Source organism: Oncorhynchus mykiss, chromosome 5 (genome assembly GCF_057628025.1).
Source record: "Oncorhynchus mykiss isolate SJ-2025 chromosome 5, ASM5762802v1, whole genome shotgun sequence".
NCBI classification, from domain to species: Eukaryota; Metazoa; Chordata; class Actinopteri; order Salmoniformes; family Salmonidae; genus Oncorhynchus; species Oncorhynchus mykiss.
Window position 1 is genome coordinate 60,641,867 of NC_143026.1, and position 15,343 is coordinate 60,657,209.

The 15,343-nt window shown below is 42.2% G+C and overlaps 2 protein-coding genes across 2 annotated transcripts; both read right to left on the reverse strand.

Moving 5' to 3' along the window:
- Positions 1-946: 946 nt before the first annotated feature.
- On the reverse strand, positions 947-6,065 carry tmem44 (transmembrane protein 44). Its single transcript, XM_021603572.3, has 10 exons — positions 5,464-6,065; positions 5,241-5,370; positions 5,038-5,125; positions 4,566-4,729; positions 4,375-4,461; positions 4,027-4,194; positions 3,763-3,903; positions 3,419-3,523; positions 3,161-3,307; positions 947-1,240 (listed from the first exon to the last, which is right to left on the reverse strand). Exons 1-10 carry the CDS (start codon positions 5,643-5,645, stop codon positions 1,112-1,114), a joined length of 1,341 nt encoding a protein of 446 aa, XP_021459247.3. The 5' UTR covers positions 5,646-6,065; the 3' UTR covers positions 947-1,111.
- A 980-nt stretch (positions 6,066-7,045) lies between these two features.
- Positions 7,046-14,392, reverse strand: lsg1 (large 60S subunit nuclear export GTPase 1). Its single transcript, XM_090235395.1, has 14 exons — positions 13,985-14,392; positions 12,218-12,344; positions 11,988-12,108; positions 11,753-11,839; positions 10,258-10,344; positions 10,104-10,164; positions 9,772-9,948; positions 9,254-9,649; positions 9,028-9,129; positions 8,777-8,913; positions 8,405-8,535; positions 8,194-8,273; positions 7,853-8,023; positions 7,046-7,694 (listed from the first exon to the last, which is right to left on the reverse strand). Exons 1-14 carry the CDS (start codon positions 14,075-14,077, stop codon positions 7,503-7,505), a joined length of 1,962 nt encoding a protein of 653 aa, XP_090091521.1. The 5' UTR covers positions 14,078-14,392; the 3' UTR covers positions 7,046-7,502.
- Positions 14,393-15,343: the final 951 nt, after the last annotated feature.

Here is a 15,343-nt window from a genome sequence, read left to right on the forward strand (position 1 = left end):
CCTTTTGTGTGGTAAAACTAATTCTGATTGGCTGGGCCTGGCTCCCCAGTGTGTGGGTCTATGCCCTTCCAGGCCCACCATTGGCTGCACCCCTGCCCAGTCATGTGAAATCCATAGGGCCTACTGAATTTATTTCAATTGCCTGATTTCCTTATGAACTGTAACTCAGTAAAATTATTGAAATTGTTGCATTTATATTTTTGTTTATATATCAATTTATTGGGATACCCGTCATTCTTGTCACAGACCAATGTCTTCAGCAGACATGTCAAATGATATGTAATGTGGTGAAGAATGTGCTTTACAGTTTTGCTCGAATATATTTGTCATTTTATCAGAACCCAGGGAAGTCACTTGAATGCCCATCAGTTAAAACAACTCTGCCACCATACTATCCGCTAGTTAGAGAAACGGGCCAGACAGGCAGAGGATTGGGAGCTACTGGGAAGGACGGAGGAGCCCTTGTCCTCTAATCTGGCTCCAATCAGGTCTGCTGGGCCTTTCCCAGTTTAGCCCTGATAACCTGGCCTGACTAGGAAAATTCAGGAAGTGAACCCTTGACCTTGCGAGGCAGACATGGAGCGATATTGTTTTATTAAGGATGGTCTACAGTGACACATCCCAAATGGGTCTCATTATTTAGTGCAGTCCATGCAAACACCAAGCTGATGAGTCTGGGTGTCATCTGTTTAATGAGTGGTGCAAACCCATTACAGGAAAGCTGTCTGAGGCGAGCTGAGCATCTGAGGAGCGATGACAGCATCTGTAGTTGACAAACTTACAAAGAGAATCAGATGCACTGCCATAGTGCATCCATTAGTAATTGAACCCATTAATTAAATCTTCCATGAAACTAAAACCAGCTGGCTCAATGTCCACATTGTTATGTCAACAAACCAATAACTTATTACACCCAATGAGAGTATAAGACATGACAAAAACAAAGTTTGATGGAAGATCAATTTTTGCACTTTTATTATCTTTATATTCACAATCCAAAACACAGATCTGACCATGTGATGTAATGAGGAAGTGTCACCAGGTCATTCACCAGTGTTTGAAATTATCACACCACTTCACCCACTCTGCTTTATACCCGCTTCCCAGCCTGTCAAATGATGCCACCACAGCTGCAGGTGGGTTTTGGGCTTGGGTTCTTCGGCCATTCTTGCAGGGGAAACCCATCCACGTTCTCTTTTAGCAGTTTGTTCCACTGTGCATTTGCGTCTTCAAAATCCCACTGGAGAGAAGACAGTTGTGTTGTTACAGGGCAGAGATAGCGTTTACCCATTATGCATATTCATTATGGTTGACACATTGTTTATGTCTACCTCTTAATTACATTGTGTTCTTGGTCTCTAAGGAAATATTCTACACTGCAATAAAAACACAAATGTTAAATTTGTTCACTGCAACCTGCAAACTGTGATACTCAATGTGGTCACATGTTCAACCAAAAAAACTCCTCAGTCCTTGGAGAGCAGTGTCCAAAATGTTGAGCCAAGCCCCTGACCAGCAGGCAACACACAGGAGACCGTAAACAGCTCCCAAAATAGCAGAGTTGAGTGACGAATCTCCTATAGACTAGGCAACCATTTTGTGCCTGCTTCCGAGGCAGAATGGCCCTGCTATTTAATCCTTGATTTTTAAAAGCAGAATAATGGGGCCACAACGCAAATCTTGAACAATTCAACCCCTCCGCCTCACCTCAACCCAACTCGAACAAGCGCTCAGCAGAAATGAGCAAGAAAAACAATACTAATGGGAATTCCAAGCAGCTTTCTTGTGGCTGGGGTTGTTTTCAGAGTAACAAGAAAACAGACCATTTATACAGAGCCCTGTGGTGAGTTTATGCAGCCGGCAAAATTGCAAAAGGCCTTTATTATTTCCTCATGAGATTTCAATACAAAAGCACATAGTGATATGCAAAAATGACCTAAATCCTTTGTCAGCATCATGGTTTATGCTAATTATTTTTTTTATATCATTCAGTAGTAAATTAAATGCTTTAAATACTTGGCCCGTTTGTTCTCCAAATAAGACCAAACAACTTTACAGCTGTATGGCCCTAGACAGTCTCGTATTATATAATAGAAATGAAGGTAGAGGGGCATTACATTCAAAGAATCCAGAACAGCCCTTCAGACCTAAAGGAACACGTGTGCCAGGCTGCCAGCCCATCCCCACTTATGGATGATTTGTCTGAGCGTTAGTGATTGAAGATTATGCAATACGTGTTGACAGAACTAAACGGACTAACTGAACCCCCATCATATATTACTAAGTAACTGGACGTCTGGCCTTTATCAGACCATAGTTAATGCTAACCAAAGGCAAATAACATTTGAGATGTTAAGTGAACGGATGAAAAACCTCATACTGTACAAACTACAGCCCATAGCTGTAGAATGCCACTGCTGACAAAATGACAATGACTCAATTCAGCCATGTTAACTACAGAATGTTCTGAACCCTTGTTTGGGCCCTACTGCTCTTTAATGCACTTTGCCAGGGGAGGTTCACATCATTTGCTTTTTCCTGTTTGGTGAATAGTATAACGTTCCAATTGTTTTCCCTCACACCATTTGCAATTGTTTCAGATTAAATGACATCCTCTGTGACTTGGCTTTCTGCAAAACCACAGAGAGCACCATTATTCGAAAGATGTGAGGGTGCCAATAGAAAATTAATTTCCCACAAGGCATTAAAAACATAGCACGCTCACCCTAACCATTCTAAACTTTTCCTAATTATGAGGATGACAGGTTGGTCATGAGTGGACTGTCACTGCACCAGAATAGCAAGTTCACATGGGAAGACCTGAGCATAATGAAGTAAAGTTAAATAAATAGTAAGTTGGCAAGCAAAGCACTTCAGAAGAGCTTGCAGTTAAAGGTCTTGATTTTACCTTCATTACTTGGTAATAGGCCTGCAATGTGTTCTGACAGAAAATTATCGGCTTCCTTGATGTGTAGATAAATCACAAGCAACTAGTGTGTGGAGGATGGTTGAACACTATCACAACCTTGTGGCAGAAAGTGGTTTTACAGTTCACATCTCTTGACTACCACATACTACACTTCACTAACTCAGAAGACCTGGACCATATCTCACTGTAGAAGATGATTTTACAGGATATAAAGATTTGTCTTCATCTGACCTCCAGATCCGAGTTGAGGGATGAGGAGTCTGAGAACGTTTCGGAGGTGCAGGGTTCATCCACTCTCACTACCCTCACTGTCCTCCTGAGGGGAAGGCTCTCTGAAACCCCCTCCTCCCTAGAGAGAGTCACCTCCTTTAGACACACCTGAAATCATACATCGAAGGAGGTACAAATCTGAGTTGTATGTCAAGTTTTTTTTAAATAAAATAAAAACTTTGCCCATGGCAGACGTTCTGAAGAAGTCTTGACCCTCACCTTTCGCACGGGTTGAATGTTGACATCCATGTAATGCCCCATGTCAGCAAACTTTAGATTCTTCTTACTGGAGAGAACCCGGGGAGGAGCTCCATCCAAGTCCAACTCACATGAGGAAATAAGAGTGGTGTTTATTTAAAAAGAGGATTATCAAATACTGTGTGAAGCAAAGCCTGGATATGAATGAAAGAGTTCTCAAACTGCCATTTTGTCTTTCATTCTGTAGCTTAAAGATCTTTAGTTGGTCTTTCATTCCAATACTTTCTATACAAGTAAGTATTTAATCAGACATTCAGAGTCCAGCTCCCCAACCCGGGCATATGAAGACAGGACTGTGGGCTTACTGGGTGTTTTTGTTTTGTCTTCCCACTGGAGTTGTGCTGACTGGGGGGAGAGGAGCCGCCCAGGAGACTCTCTGTATCTGGAGAACCCCCCCCAGGCTGCTGCTCAGGGGTACCCTTCCTACACCAGGACAGGACCACAATCTGACCACAAAGTCAAGACAAAACTGAAAGGGGGAGGTTGGGGTTCAATTAAATTAGAACTCTGTCAATTTAGGGAGATGACCCGATATTCTATTCACATATTCATAAGCTTGAGAAGGATACAGCAAGATCCAGGGCTGCACAGCACGTTGACGCCAGGAGCCACGGCATGGCTCTCAGTACAAACTCATACTGGGTGTCGTAAAGTAATATGGCCGAGGTGTAGAGGGCACCGGCCAAAGAGCACAGCAACCCAGAGGACACGTGTGCCCTTGAACTCTCCCCTCTGTGCTAAAAGATCAACGTAGAGGTTAAAGTGCTACGGGCATTATGCAGTATTGCGGTGAGCGTTATGTATAACGCTGTGTTTTACCACATAACAGTTGGCTTTGAGGGACTGTTGTGACAATACAGCAAAGTATGGGCAACTCAGACATGAATGGACGTGAACTGTGACGGGGTGTCACTTACTGCTCTGGAGAGGTCAGGGAACTTAGAGGTCCAGGCAATCACAAAAGAGAGTAGACCAAGAATGTAACCGAGGACCTCCATACGGTCCTGCCCAAGAAGACAAGCGTAGTCAGTGAGCCATTGAAAAGGTCACTCTGTAATTTATGGGAGGTAATAGAAGAGTGAATTCATAGGAGAATCTGCACACTTACATGCAGGAGGTCAGTGAGAAGAAGTCTTCTCCCAGTGAGAGGTCTGTCTACAAGCCCATGGCTGGTCCTGGAGGTTAGGTAGCTCCCTCCACCCACCACCAACAGCAGAGACACAGCCATGAAGTTCTGCCTCCTCCTCCTCTTCATCATCCTCAGCCTCTTCTCTGAGGGGAAAAGGGGGCAAAGGTTAAGGATTGCAGCTCTGATGACTGAATGTTGCCCATTGAAACATGAAAAAATATATTTCACAAGGCCCTCTCTTCAGCCTCATTTGTTTGGTATCGCTCGGCTTTATAGATAAAACATTTCTTTACTGTTTTGCCTATGCACATTGTGCAAGTGTAGGGTGTTGATAAGGGCTTGTAGGACAGGATACAAAGCACAAGCTGTGCCAAAAGGGCTATTGTGAGCAACTCAGAGGAAAAAAGGCAAAAGTGATACATGTGTAAAAGGGACCCACCCTCTCGCTTACCTGCTCTGGTGTTCCAACGCAAAAATATCGGGAAGATGGAGATGAAATGAATAACTTCTACAGCTGCCATAAAACCACCCATTATGACCTAAAACAATCACAATGGAAGAAACATGGAATATAATGATGGATGTAGCAGGTAATCATGATCTTATGCAGTATAGGCCCATATAGGGTCTGGAAATAGAATATCGTTTTGTCACCTGAAGAGCCAGCTGATTGGAGAGAAATGCCCCGATGGTGCTGCACAAATTGCCAAAGAAACAGTAGAGGACACAGGCTGCCTCCTTGCCGGAATTCCTGTCCCGGCCTCTGCATCTCAGACATACCAGCCTTGAACAAGCATTTCGGACAAAAGTGAAGTAAAACAACTATAATAAGTAGCCTTTACTCCATGTTTAAATGCATAATTACCCACATACTCACATAAAACAGGATATTATCAAAAGAAGCACGGACAAACAGACGAGTCCGGTCGAGATGCAAACGTTCTGTCTGTTTGAAAAACAGGTCGATATAATGTCGTGGCGCCACCAAGACGTAAAGTCAAACGAAAGGCTTTCTGCTCTGCTTTGTCCATTTGTGACACTCTGTGCTTCCACTCCCATATCTTCTAACTATGCCGTTGACCTAAAACAAATCTAGGGAATGGCAAATATGACCAGCTGCGACAGGTGGTGCACAGCACAGGTATGTAAAAGATGTGCGCGATTGTGCCCTGATGACATGCATTTACTTCACAAAAGCGCTGCCCAATAGAAGCACTGGTTCAATATACGAATTTAAACGCATGATCTTGCCAGGGAATGTTGATGCATTTACTAAACAAATGGAGGTAGATGTAATGAGAAACTCGGTCAATTTCATTTATATTAATATGAAAATGTACTTCGCTTTTTTTTTTGCGTACACCAGTCATGTGCAACAAAGCAAATCAATTGGAAACCATTTCTAATGGTACAGTCAGACACATTTTTGCTGTACACTGAAAGATAAAAGGCAGTTCTCTTGAGAAAAAAATGTGAGCTATCGCAAAGATTGTCTATTATATTGATATTCGAGTGACAGCTCAAACAATGGAAATGCCTGTCCTCAAAGATGGAAGGCAGGGAGAGGTGAGATCAGGTGGGACCATTCTAGCCAATGAGAGGGCAGATACCCGTGTGAACAGGCCATAGAGATAAATAGAAGATTCATCTTTGTATCTGTGCTATTACAGTCTGTGAAAGCGCCATTGAGGCTATCTCAATTTTAAAGAAGTAAATGGTTGTTCATTTGCTGAATGCTCCCAACTCATATAGGAATGCCCACCCAGTTAAGTACATTAAAATGGTGGCAATACTTACGATGAGTCCTCTATCTAGCTCTATGACAGCAGGCGCAACTCCGGTATACTGGTCGTTTACTGGGTAAGTTGCCAAAATGCCACGTGCGCCAACTTATCAGTACATTTATAACCTAACCATGATGAAACTTCTATTCGATCAAATAAGCCTCACGTAGCAAATGAGCAATTCATATTTATGTTGCCCAATTTCGACAGACTCTCTGAAGAGTCTTTTTTTTTTTACCTTCCCGCAATATAATTACCAGAAAGGTAACTCGAACCATTTTCGCTAAGAGCAGCTCTTTAGCTGGTTAAACAAAGGTTAGCAAAAATGTACGTTATGCCCAAATCAAAAAAGCTTACCAGCAGCCACATTATAATTGGACGTGTAAGTGTAAACTCTAAAATAACCTATTAACTACAAAAGGTAACTCCAAAACACGTTTTCGCTGAAAGGTTAGCCATGTGTTGGCAAAAATGTATGTCCAAGTCAAGAAAGCTTACAAGCTGCACTGGTAGCCTATTCACGGGTGCTTTTTCAATTCCTATGTGAGTGTAATTTGCTCAATATTAGGAGTTGACAAATAAAGTTGACATTATCATAAATATATTATTCTCTTTTCTACTGTAGGTATGTAAGTAAAACAATTGTATCTGTTACTTGCGATATTCGTAAAAACATTGACATTTAAAAAAGCATTATTTTATTTTTTTAATATACTTTTGCGGACCCCCTGCTGAATATCCCTGCTGTAAAGTACAATAGGCTGCACCTTGTAACAAACATTATTGAAAAATGACAATCTTCACTGATTGATTTCCAATGAATTTCTTCTGGTTCAGAGTAAGGCTCAATCTCAGTTGCAGAAATTCCTGGAATTGAGTTGACCCCAACTCTGCTCTGGTAATAGTGGAATGTACTGTCACTGCAATGCATGATGAGTTACACAGAATATCCTGAATTATGTTTGATATCAAAAGGCAACCTTTCCCCGTTTCTCCATATTGCAAAAGTGCAATGGAGGTTATTGTTGTTGACCAGTATCTACATACCAATTCCTGTGTAATTGCATTGGAAAGTCCTTTGGGGGTTAACAATCCAAACTACCAGCGATTTCTAACAGTTTATAGATGTTCTTCAGGCATCCAGGTGCTTGGTGAGTCGGCGTACTTTCTCTTTCTTGTTCCTGTTGCCATGCTTCTTCCAGGGTTTGCCCACAGGCTGTTCTAAGCCAGGTTTCCCTTGATTTACCAGTTCACGCTGGCCTACGCTGCCTTCCTTGTAACCCATGAAAGACTGGACCCCCTTTGTGAGCGCCCGAACATTCTCCTGGAATAAAAAAACACAATGGGGTTACTATCTGAATTATCCCATTTCACTACAACCCATGGTAATAAAGTCATCTGCCTAGACTGGCTTGAGTTTGGTGTCAATTCTGCAAATGCAGCATTTGAATGTAATTTCTATGGAGTTGCCTTCTACTGTACCTGATGGAAGAAGTTCTTGTCCACAAGATTCTCATGCCTCTTGACTTTGCTCGGTTTGTTGCCTATCTTGGAGTCTTCACCGTCTGCATCTCCGGCCTGGAACTTGCTGTGCTGGGGCTGGAAGTCTGCAGCACTGATGTGGGGAGGAGGGTGGCAGTACAGCAGTTTTCCCTGGAGATGGTCAGACAGAACCAGTTAGTGGTGCTGCTCTCCCATTACTACCGACTGAATTGTAGGTAAACAGACTAAACCATATTTAGACTATTCTGCCTAATAAACCAGAGTTGTACAACAAGAGCATGTATTTGGCGGCGGGAGGAGAAGGATGAGGGTTAACTTACAATGACGTAATCCTTGAGTATGTAACGGGCTGATCTCGACTGGTCAGGTTGTCCGTGTGTTGTCATGAAGCCCCTCATGTCTGAAAGAGAACCGATCAGAACAGTGCCAATGGCTTGTTCGGACTCCATCACTATCATATGGCTAACGTTGTGCTATGTCAGTTGTTCTACACTGTGCTGTACTGAATACGGTCAGGGTTTATAGTCTCACATCCATAGGCCATCAGTAGCTCCTCATAGTTGGGGATGCGGTCGGGGTCCTCGTCCTCTCGCGGGCGGATGATGTTGATGCCATAGGTGCCCTCCAGCACATCCCGAGGAATTGTCTGACACACGTGAGAAGTCTGTTAAGGCCTTAACCACACCGAACACCCAATCAAACATCTGAAAACTCCTTTACCGGTGTAAAATGTGCAGCTCTATTTTCGTCCAACTTAAAACAGATCTAACCGTGACTCATGTATTTCAGAAAGAGATTGTTCCAGTATTATCTATTGATTGGGACAATAAATATGACTCTTCTACACCCATAAGTTAACAGATGAGCGGTGTGTAGGGTTGGTAATTGAAGGATATGAGAGAGATGGCAGGCACATGGTCTCGTATCTGGTCGATGGGCAGGATCCCACAGCACATCATCTCAGCTTTAGTGGACACAAAGGAGGGCATGACCAGGCCAGGGCAGTCACACAGACACAGACCTGGCTCCACATACAGCGTCTGGAACACACACAAACACACTTGAATGCTTTGACCCCACAAGAAAATAATGTATCGTCACCAAAGGAACACATTTTAAGAGGTCCAGCAGGCTACATCAGAGCCGGTCTTTACCTGAAAGTGCTTGGTGTGCCCAGGCGTTACTGAGACGGACACCTTCTTATTTCTCAGAATGGTGTTGATGGTCGAACTTTTGCCCACATTGGGATACCCCACCTGTTCAGAGAGTATATAGGAGAATTGAGATCCCACAAACGTCACTCCAAACACAAGACCTGTTCTCCTACTGCAACATTTGAGCCTATCGATTTCCAGTGTGTGTGTATCTGTGTGTACTCACCAGCCCCACTGTGAGCTCGCCCTCTTTCAATGTTGGCCCATCGTGAGCCGCCTTAAATATGGCAAGCAGCTCATCTTTTGTCAGCAGGCGACTGGAGTTGTGGAAGGAGGAGCCGTGGGTGGAGCCATCTATACTCTCTTCGTCATCTGCCTCCTCATCCTCTGATGCCTCTTCACCCTCCGATGCCGTCTGCCAGTCTCCCTCTGCTACGCAGTCTTTAAACTGCTCCCCTTCCATATCGCTCTCCTCATCATCTTCCTCCTCGCTCTCTTCCTCATTCTTCTCCTTGTTATCCTCTACCTCCTGTCTTCGGCTCATATTGTCGTTGTCTGGCATTCCCTCACCTTCATCCTCCGCTTCGCTCTTTTCATCCTCCTGCTCCTCCACTTCCATTCCCTGTGACGAGTGAACAAAGGCAGAAGAGGAGAACCCTAGCAACTTGTCTTTCATCAGTCAAATAAAGTAACCAGGTTTAAACAGGCTAAGACCTTCCAATTAAAATGTGACTGCCTCCTCACCTTCTCCTCTGCCTCCAGCCTCTCGTTCTCCACCAGTGCGGACCAGAACACAGCGCGGAGGCCCTCTCTCTGGAAGTATCTGGCCCAGATCCTCCGCTGCTGCCGGGTCAGCAGGTCAGCCTTGTTCACCAGCAACAAGTTCACCTTGTACCGGGACACCTCTTTTACATAGCACTCCTACAGGAACCAGGAAGATCAATGGGTGAAATACCGCAATGTTTCCCCTACTATCAGTTTGGTGGGGTGGGTTCCCCCACCTGGCAATTTCATCCCACATTCAAGAAAAATTGGCCTCAATTGTTTGATGTGACAGCCTTAGGCCCTTTACTTACCAGGTCAGGGCAACGAAATAGCAATGGGTTTCTGGCATCAACAATCTGAACAACAATGTCACTGCGGAGGGAAATTCACAACATTTCCACCATCATATAAGGCATCGAACAGCTGACAATCAGTGTCACAAGACCGAGCAGCTCTGATTCCTACCTCCTCTCAATCACTCTCCAGAGCTGTCTCCAGAAATCCAAATTCCTCTCAAAAGGTGTGAGAATCATTTTCTGCTCCTCTTCAAGCCTATAAAACAAGATAAGATAAAGATCCAGGCACTGCTGACATAAAACAGTGTTAGGAATTTAAGGTGAATTAAAGGGTTATTACTAACTCATAAGACCTTCAGGTTTTTTTCTTCTTCTCCCTAACCCCCAACTTTTGGAAGTAACAGCGCTTTACCAGGTGGTTGAGAAGTCAAGAGGGTCATACTAGCAATGCCATATTAGAATGGCAATTTGCATTGCATTTTTACTCATCTCAACAATATTAAAACAATTACTTTAGGTCTGCTTCAATGGCTTTTATAGGTTGGTAAGCACAGCTAAATAAATGAAATAAGGACATTATTGTTATTTTGTATGTCCAAACTTGAATATGAAATTAAATGGAAATGAATGCGTTTTCAGGTGATGTATAGTGCGATGTCCCTTACATTTCAAATGATCCCGGTTCTTCCATATTTCCACATGTTGAGATATGATAAAGTGGCTTTTTTTTAAATTACTATTATAGAACTCGCTAGTTTGTAGTCCTAAAAAACAGAAATGAGTTACCTCTGTTTCGTTCAGCCATTTCTATGGTGGAAATATTGGAGTTTTGGGATAAATACATGTTTTGGAGATCTTATACATTTTAGTCTAAGATAATAGAATCAACCTTTGTGCTTGTTTTGATTACATAAATGCTTCAAAATTCACAAAAAGTGACATTAGCTGATGAAGATTCTCATAGAACAAAACACAAGATCTCCTAAGCCTGTGTTTACCAGACTTTATTTTCGGCATTTATCCAAAAGCACTACAAAAATACATTGATTTCCCCATAGGCTTTGGCCAATGAGCCATGGCGGAGTTAGTGCCTACAAAAATACTTCATTACTATTGCTCTCTATAGGCATTATTTTATAGACAACCTTAAGTCTGAATATTGATTAATTGTCCACGTAATGTGGTTGATCCAATTTATGTTGCCTAATAGTGTGTTATCAATCATTCAATAATATTTTCCACACTTTTTTTTATATCCACACTTTTTTTTCTTACATTGTAACTATTTAATTTCATATTCTTACTCTTTAAGAACTACTAACAGGATGGTGCAGCATTAATCCCTCACCATGCCTTTTATCCCATATGTTTGGTTACCATTTTTTTGTTCTTACAGCCCTCTGAGTGAGCAAAGTTAGTGACAACACTGAACTGCAGGAAAACAAAATTATACAAATTGTGTTAGATGCAGGAAGGCTGTTGGAGTTGATCAATCAAGTTCAAGTGAAGATTTCTTTTCACGTTAACTTTTAAATCCATTCCCAAAACATGCTATAGCAGACAATTAAGAATAGGGTTAAAGGTTTAATGCAGGCACACAATCTATAACATCAAAACAATTACATCCTATTCAATTAAAGGGGGGGGGGGGGGGGGGTTCATACTCTGCCAGTTCTCTTCTCCACTCCAGGAAGCTGTCTCTCTCTGTCTGCTGGAGGACCTCTGGACTGGTGCCTTCATCCCAGTGAGGCCTGAAATATTACAAGAAAAATAAGGCAGTAATGGAACATCAGATGCAATGCAATATTAGCACAATTCTTACTTCTAAGACAACTAGAAAGAAGACATAAAATACATGTTGACAGTGTAATAACTTTGAAGTCTCTGGGCTTACTGCACCTTCGTGGAATTCTGAGGAGTTGTTTGTTCTCCTCGTGCAGCTTCTTCAGCTTTGCCGTCTCCTCGGCTGTCAGTAATCCTGCCCGAGCTTCAGCTGCCACAAACTTGATGTTGAGCTTTTCTGGGGAAACATTTTATCCATTAGTTGCATCCTGGGAATCCAGTCTAAAGTACTTGTAGATGACTGTTTTCAAGGATCACTTGTCACGTCAATGCAATAGAGTATTTACCTGCAACAAACTCTGTCCCGGCCATTTCAGCAGTTGCAAGGAAGTCATCCATAGAGCTCTGTTCAGTCACTGACTGCAGGTTGAGACGACCCCAGTCGTAGCCATCGTTCAGTTCACTGGTGTGGAGCTGGCAATGTGAGATCAAGTTTAGTCATCAGAAAGCTGTCTAGCTAGCTACAGCTAATAAGACAGACGGTCATTAAAACATGTACAGTGCCTTCGGAAAATATTCTGACCACATTGTTACATTACTTCCTTATTCTAAAATTGATTTAATTAAAGCAATTTGACAAAGCAAAAACAGGTTTTTAGACAGCATCAAGTCTTCTTGGGTATGACGCTACAAGCTTGGCACACCTGTATTTTGGGAGTTTCTCCCATTCTTCTCTGCAGATCCTCTCAAGCTTTGTCAGGTTGGATGGGGAGCGTTGTTACACAGCTATTTTTAGGTTTCTCCAGAGATGTTCGATCGGGTTCAAGTCCGGGCACTGGCTGGGCCATTCAAGGACATTCAGAGACTTGTCCCAAAGCCACTCCTGCGTTGTCTTGGCTGAGTGCTTAGGGTCGTTGTCCTGTTGGAAGGTGAACCCAGGTGAAGGTGAACCCAGTCTGAGGTCCTGAAAACTCTGGAAGAGGTTTTCATCAAGGATCTCTCTCTACTTTGATCTGTTCATCCTTGCTTCGTTCCTGACAAGTCTCATAGTCCCTGCCACATGATGCTGCCACCACCATGCTTCACCATAAGGATGGTACCAGATTTCCTCCAGACGTGATGCTTGCCATTCAGGCCAAAGAGTTCAATCTTGGTTTCATCAGACCAGAGAATCTTGTTTATCATGGTCTGAGAGTCCTTTAGGTACCTTTTGGCAAACTACAAGTGGGCTGTCATGTGCCATTTACTGAGGAGTGGCTTCCATCTGGCTACTCTACCATAAAGGCCTGTTTGGTGGAGTGCTGCAGAGATGGTTGTCCTTCTGGAAGGTTCTCCCATCTTCACAGAGGAACTCTGGAGTTGTCAGAGTGACCATCAGGTTCTTGGTCACCTCCCTGACCAAGGCCCTTCTCCCCAGATTTCTCAGTTTGGCCAGGTGGCCAAGTCTGGAAAGAGTCTTGGTGGATCCAAACTTCTTTGATTTAAGAATGGAGGCCACTGTGTTCTTGGGGACCTTCAATGCTCCAGAAATGTTTTGGTACCCTTCCCCAGATCTTTGCCTCGACACAATCTACAGACAATTCCTTAAACCTCATGGCTTGGTTTCTGCTCTGGCATGCACTGTCAACTGTGGGACTTGTGTGCCTTCCCGAATCATGTCCAATCAATTACATTACAGGTGGACTCAAATCAAGTTGTAGAACCAACTAAAGGATGATCATAGGAAACAGGATGCAACCGAGTTTAATTTCGAGTCTCATAGCAAAGGGTCTGAATATTTATGTAAATATTAAAGTTGTTATCTAAAAACCTGTTTTAGCTATGTCATTATGGGGTATTTTGTGGAGATTGCTGAGGATAATTTTTTATTTAATCCATTTTAGAATAAGACTGTAACGTAACCAAATTTGGAAAAATTCAAGGGGTCTGAATACTTTCCAAAGGCAATGTAGTTCATTTAACAAATTCACCAAATTCTGCTTTCCTCCAATTAACGTTCCTCAGCGAAATAGTAAGGTAGAACTGGATAGAACCCTGTTATATGTCTAGCTCGCTAACTAGCTAGCTAGCTGTTGAAACATGTATCATCAACATATAGTAACAGTTAACGTTACCCAAGTATCGCCCCTCTTGTTGCCTCGGCCTGCGTTGAGTCTCTCCTTTATCAGTGATCTCCCGAGCCCCATGGCAGACTTTTTCTTACCCATTTTTTCGATTTTTGTTTAGCCTTGCTTGTTAACGTTACCACAAATCTGTTTTTGTAAAAATGTAGCCCATGTGAGAATTGTTATCCCATGAGGAAGTGAAACGGAACGTCCCAACTTCACTGCAGAATGACGAATAACTATCGAGATTAATCGCGTTTTCTCTAATGTATAATTAGACTTATTTCTGGAGATTATTGAACCTGGAGGTTATTGAATCAAACTCGCTGTGTATTTGTATAGCTTTCATTAGGATTTAATGTAATGATTTGTGCATTGACTTTTGATTTGTGGTACATTCCAAAAGATGTGTCCAACACTCAAATATGCATTGAAGGAAACATCCTTTGGCAAATTATAGTTCCGCCAAGGACAAGGTCATGTGACAGATGCTACCACCTAAATGTCGATACTAAATTGTATTCATTTCTAAATATATAACCTACTCAATATATTTATAATTATATTTCTGCAATCCATGCGCAACACAAACTAGTTCAGATAGATTTGTAAACTATATTTTTTCATAACTATAGGCCTTATATATTATATATACAGTTATTTTTTCCTTTTTGTGGGGAAAGTTTTCAGAAGATTCCACACTTTTGTTTGGGGGTGTTTCATGAAGAGACTATTATACTCTAGCCTAATTATACGTATAGCCTACTTGTATAGCCTACTTATACGTATAGCCTAACATTCTTATTCTTAAATGTTATTTTATTTTAAACTTGTTACAGACGAATGAAAGAGGCTTGAACGCATGTTATCAGTACAGGGGGAAACTCTGTATCATTGCCAACAGATGGCAGCATAAAACAAAGGATGAGGACCAAAATAATTATTTTTGTGCATTGCCATACATTGAATAATTGACCGCAAACCAGCGTTAATTTGTATTATACGATTGATATAATGAAACTTTAGGTAGGCTATGTATAGGCTCGATTTGTATCCCTCTTGCATTTAGATTTATGTTTTTAAACGAACTAGAAACAGAAGTTATATCCGTTGTGTTTTGAGTGAATGTAGGCACAACGGAATTATTGTTGCAATTTACCGGACGGGTGTATATAAGCTGTTATCAGTTTTGTATATTAGCCTATATTTCCCAAATTCGTATGATTTCAGTTCATAAATAAACCTTTGTAAGTGCGCTCTGAGTGCCAATTTTATCCTCAAGGGAGAGCTGTTTGACTTTGGTCTCCTCCTCTATGTTCCCTGCAGCGACACTGAAATGGTTCAACCCAGTATATATCCACTGTAGAC

Bases quoted from the DNA above. Each gene is read 5' to 3' on its own strand.
- tmem44 (XM_021603572.3), bottom strand. From the start codon at position 5,645: ATGGGAGTGGAAGCACAGAGTGTCACAAATGGACAAAGCAGAGCAGAA. The intron at 4,462-4,565 runs GTAAGTGTGCAG...CTTCTTGGGCAG, and splicing joins TTCTCACTGACCTCCTGCAT to GACCGTATGGAGGTCCTCGG. The intron at 3,524-3,762 runs GTAAGCCCACAG...TCCTCATGTGAG, and splicing joins AGACAAAACAAAAACACCCA to TTGGACTTGGATGGAGCTCC.
- lsg1 (XM_090235395.1), bottom strand. From the start codon at position 14,077: ATGGGTAAGAAAAAGTCTGCCATGGGGCTCGGGAGATCACTGATAAAG. The intron at 9,949-10,103 runs GTAAGTAAAGGG...TGGTTCCTGTAG, and splicing joins TATTTCGTTGCCCTGACCTG to GAGTGCTATGTAAAAGAGGT. The intron at 8,024-8,193 runs GTAAGTTAACCC...GACCATCTCCAG, and splicing joins TACTCAAGGATTACGTCATT to GGAAAACTGCTGTACTGCCA.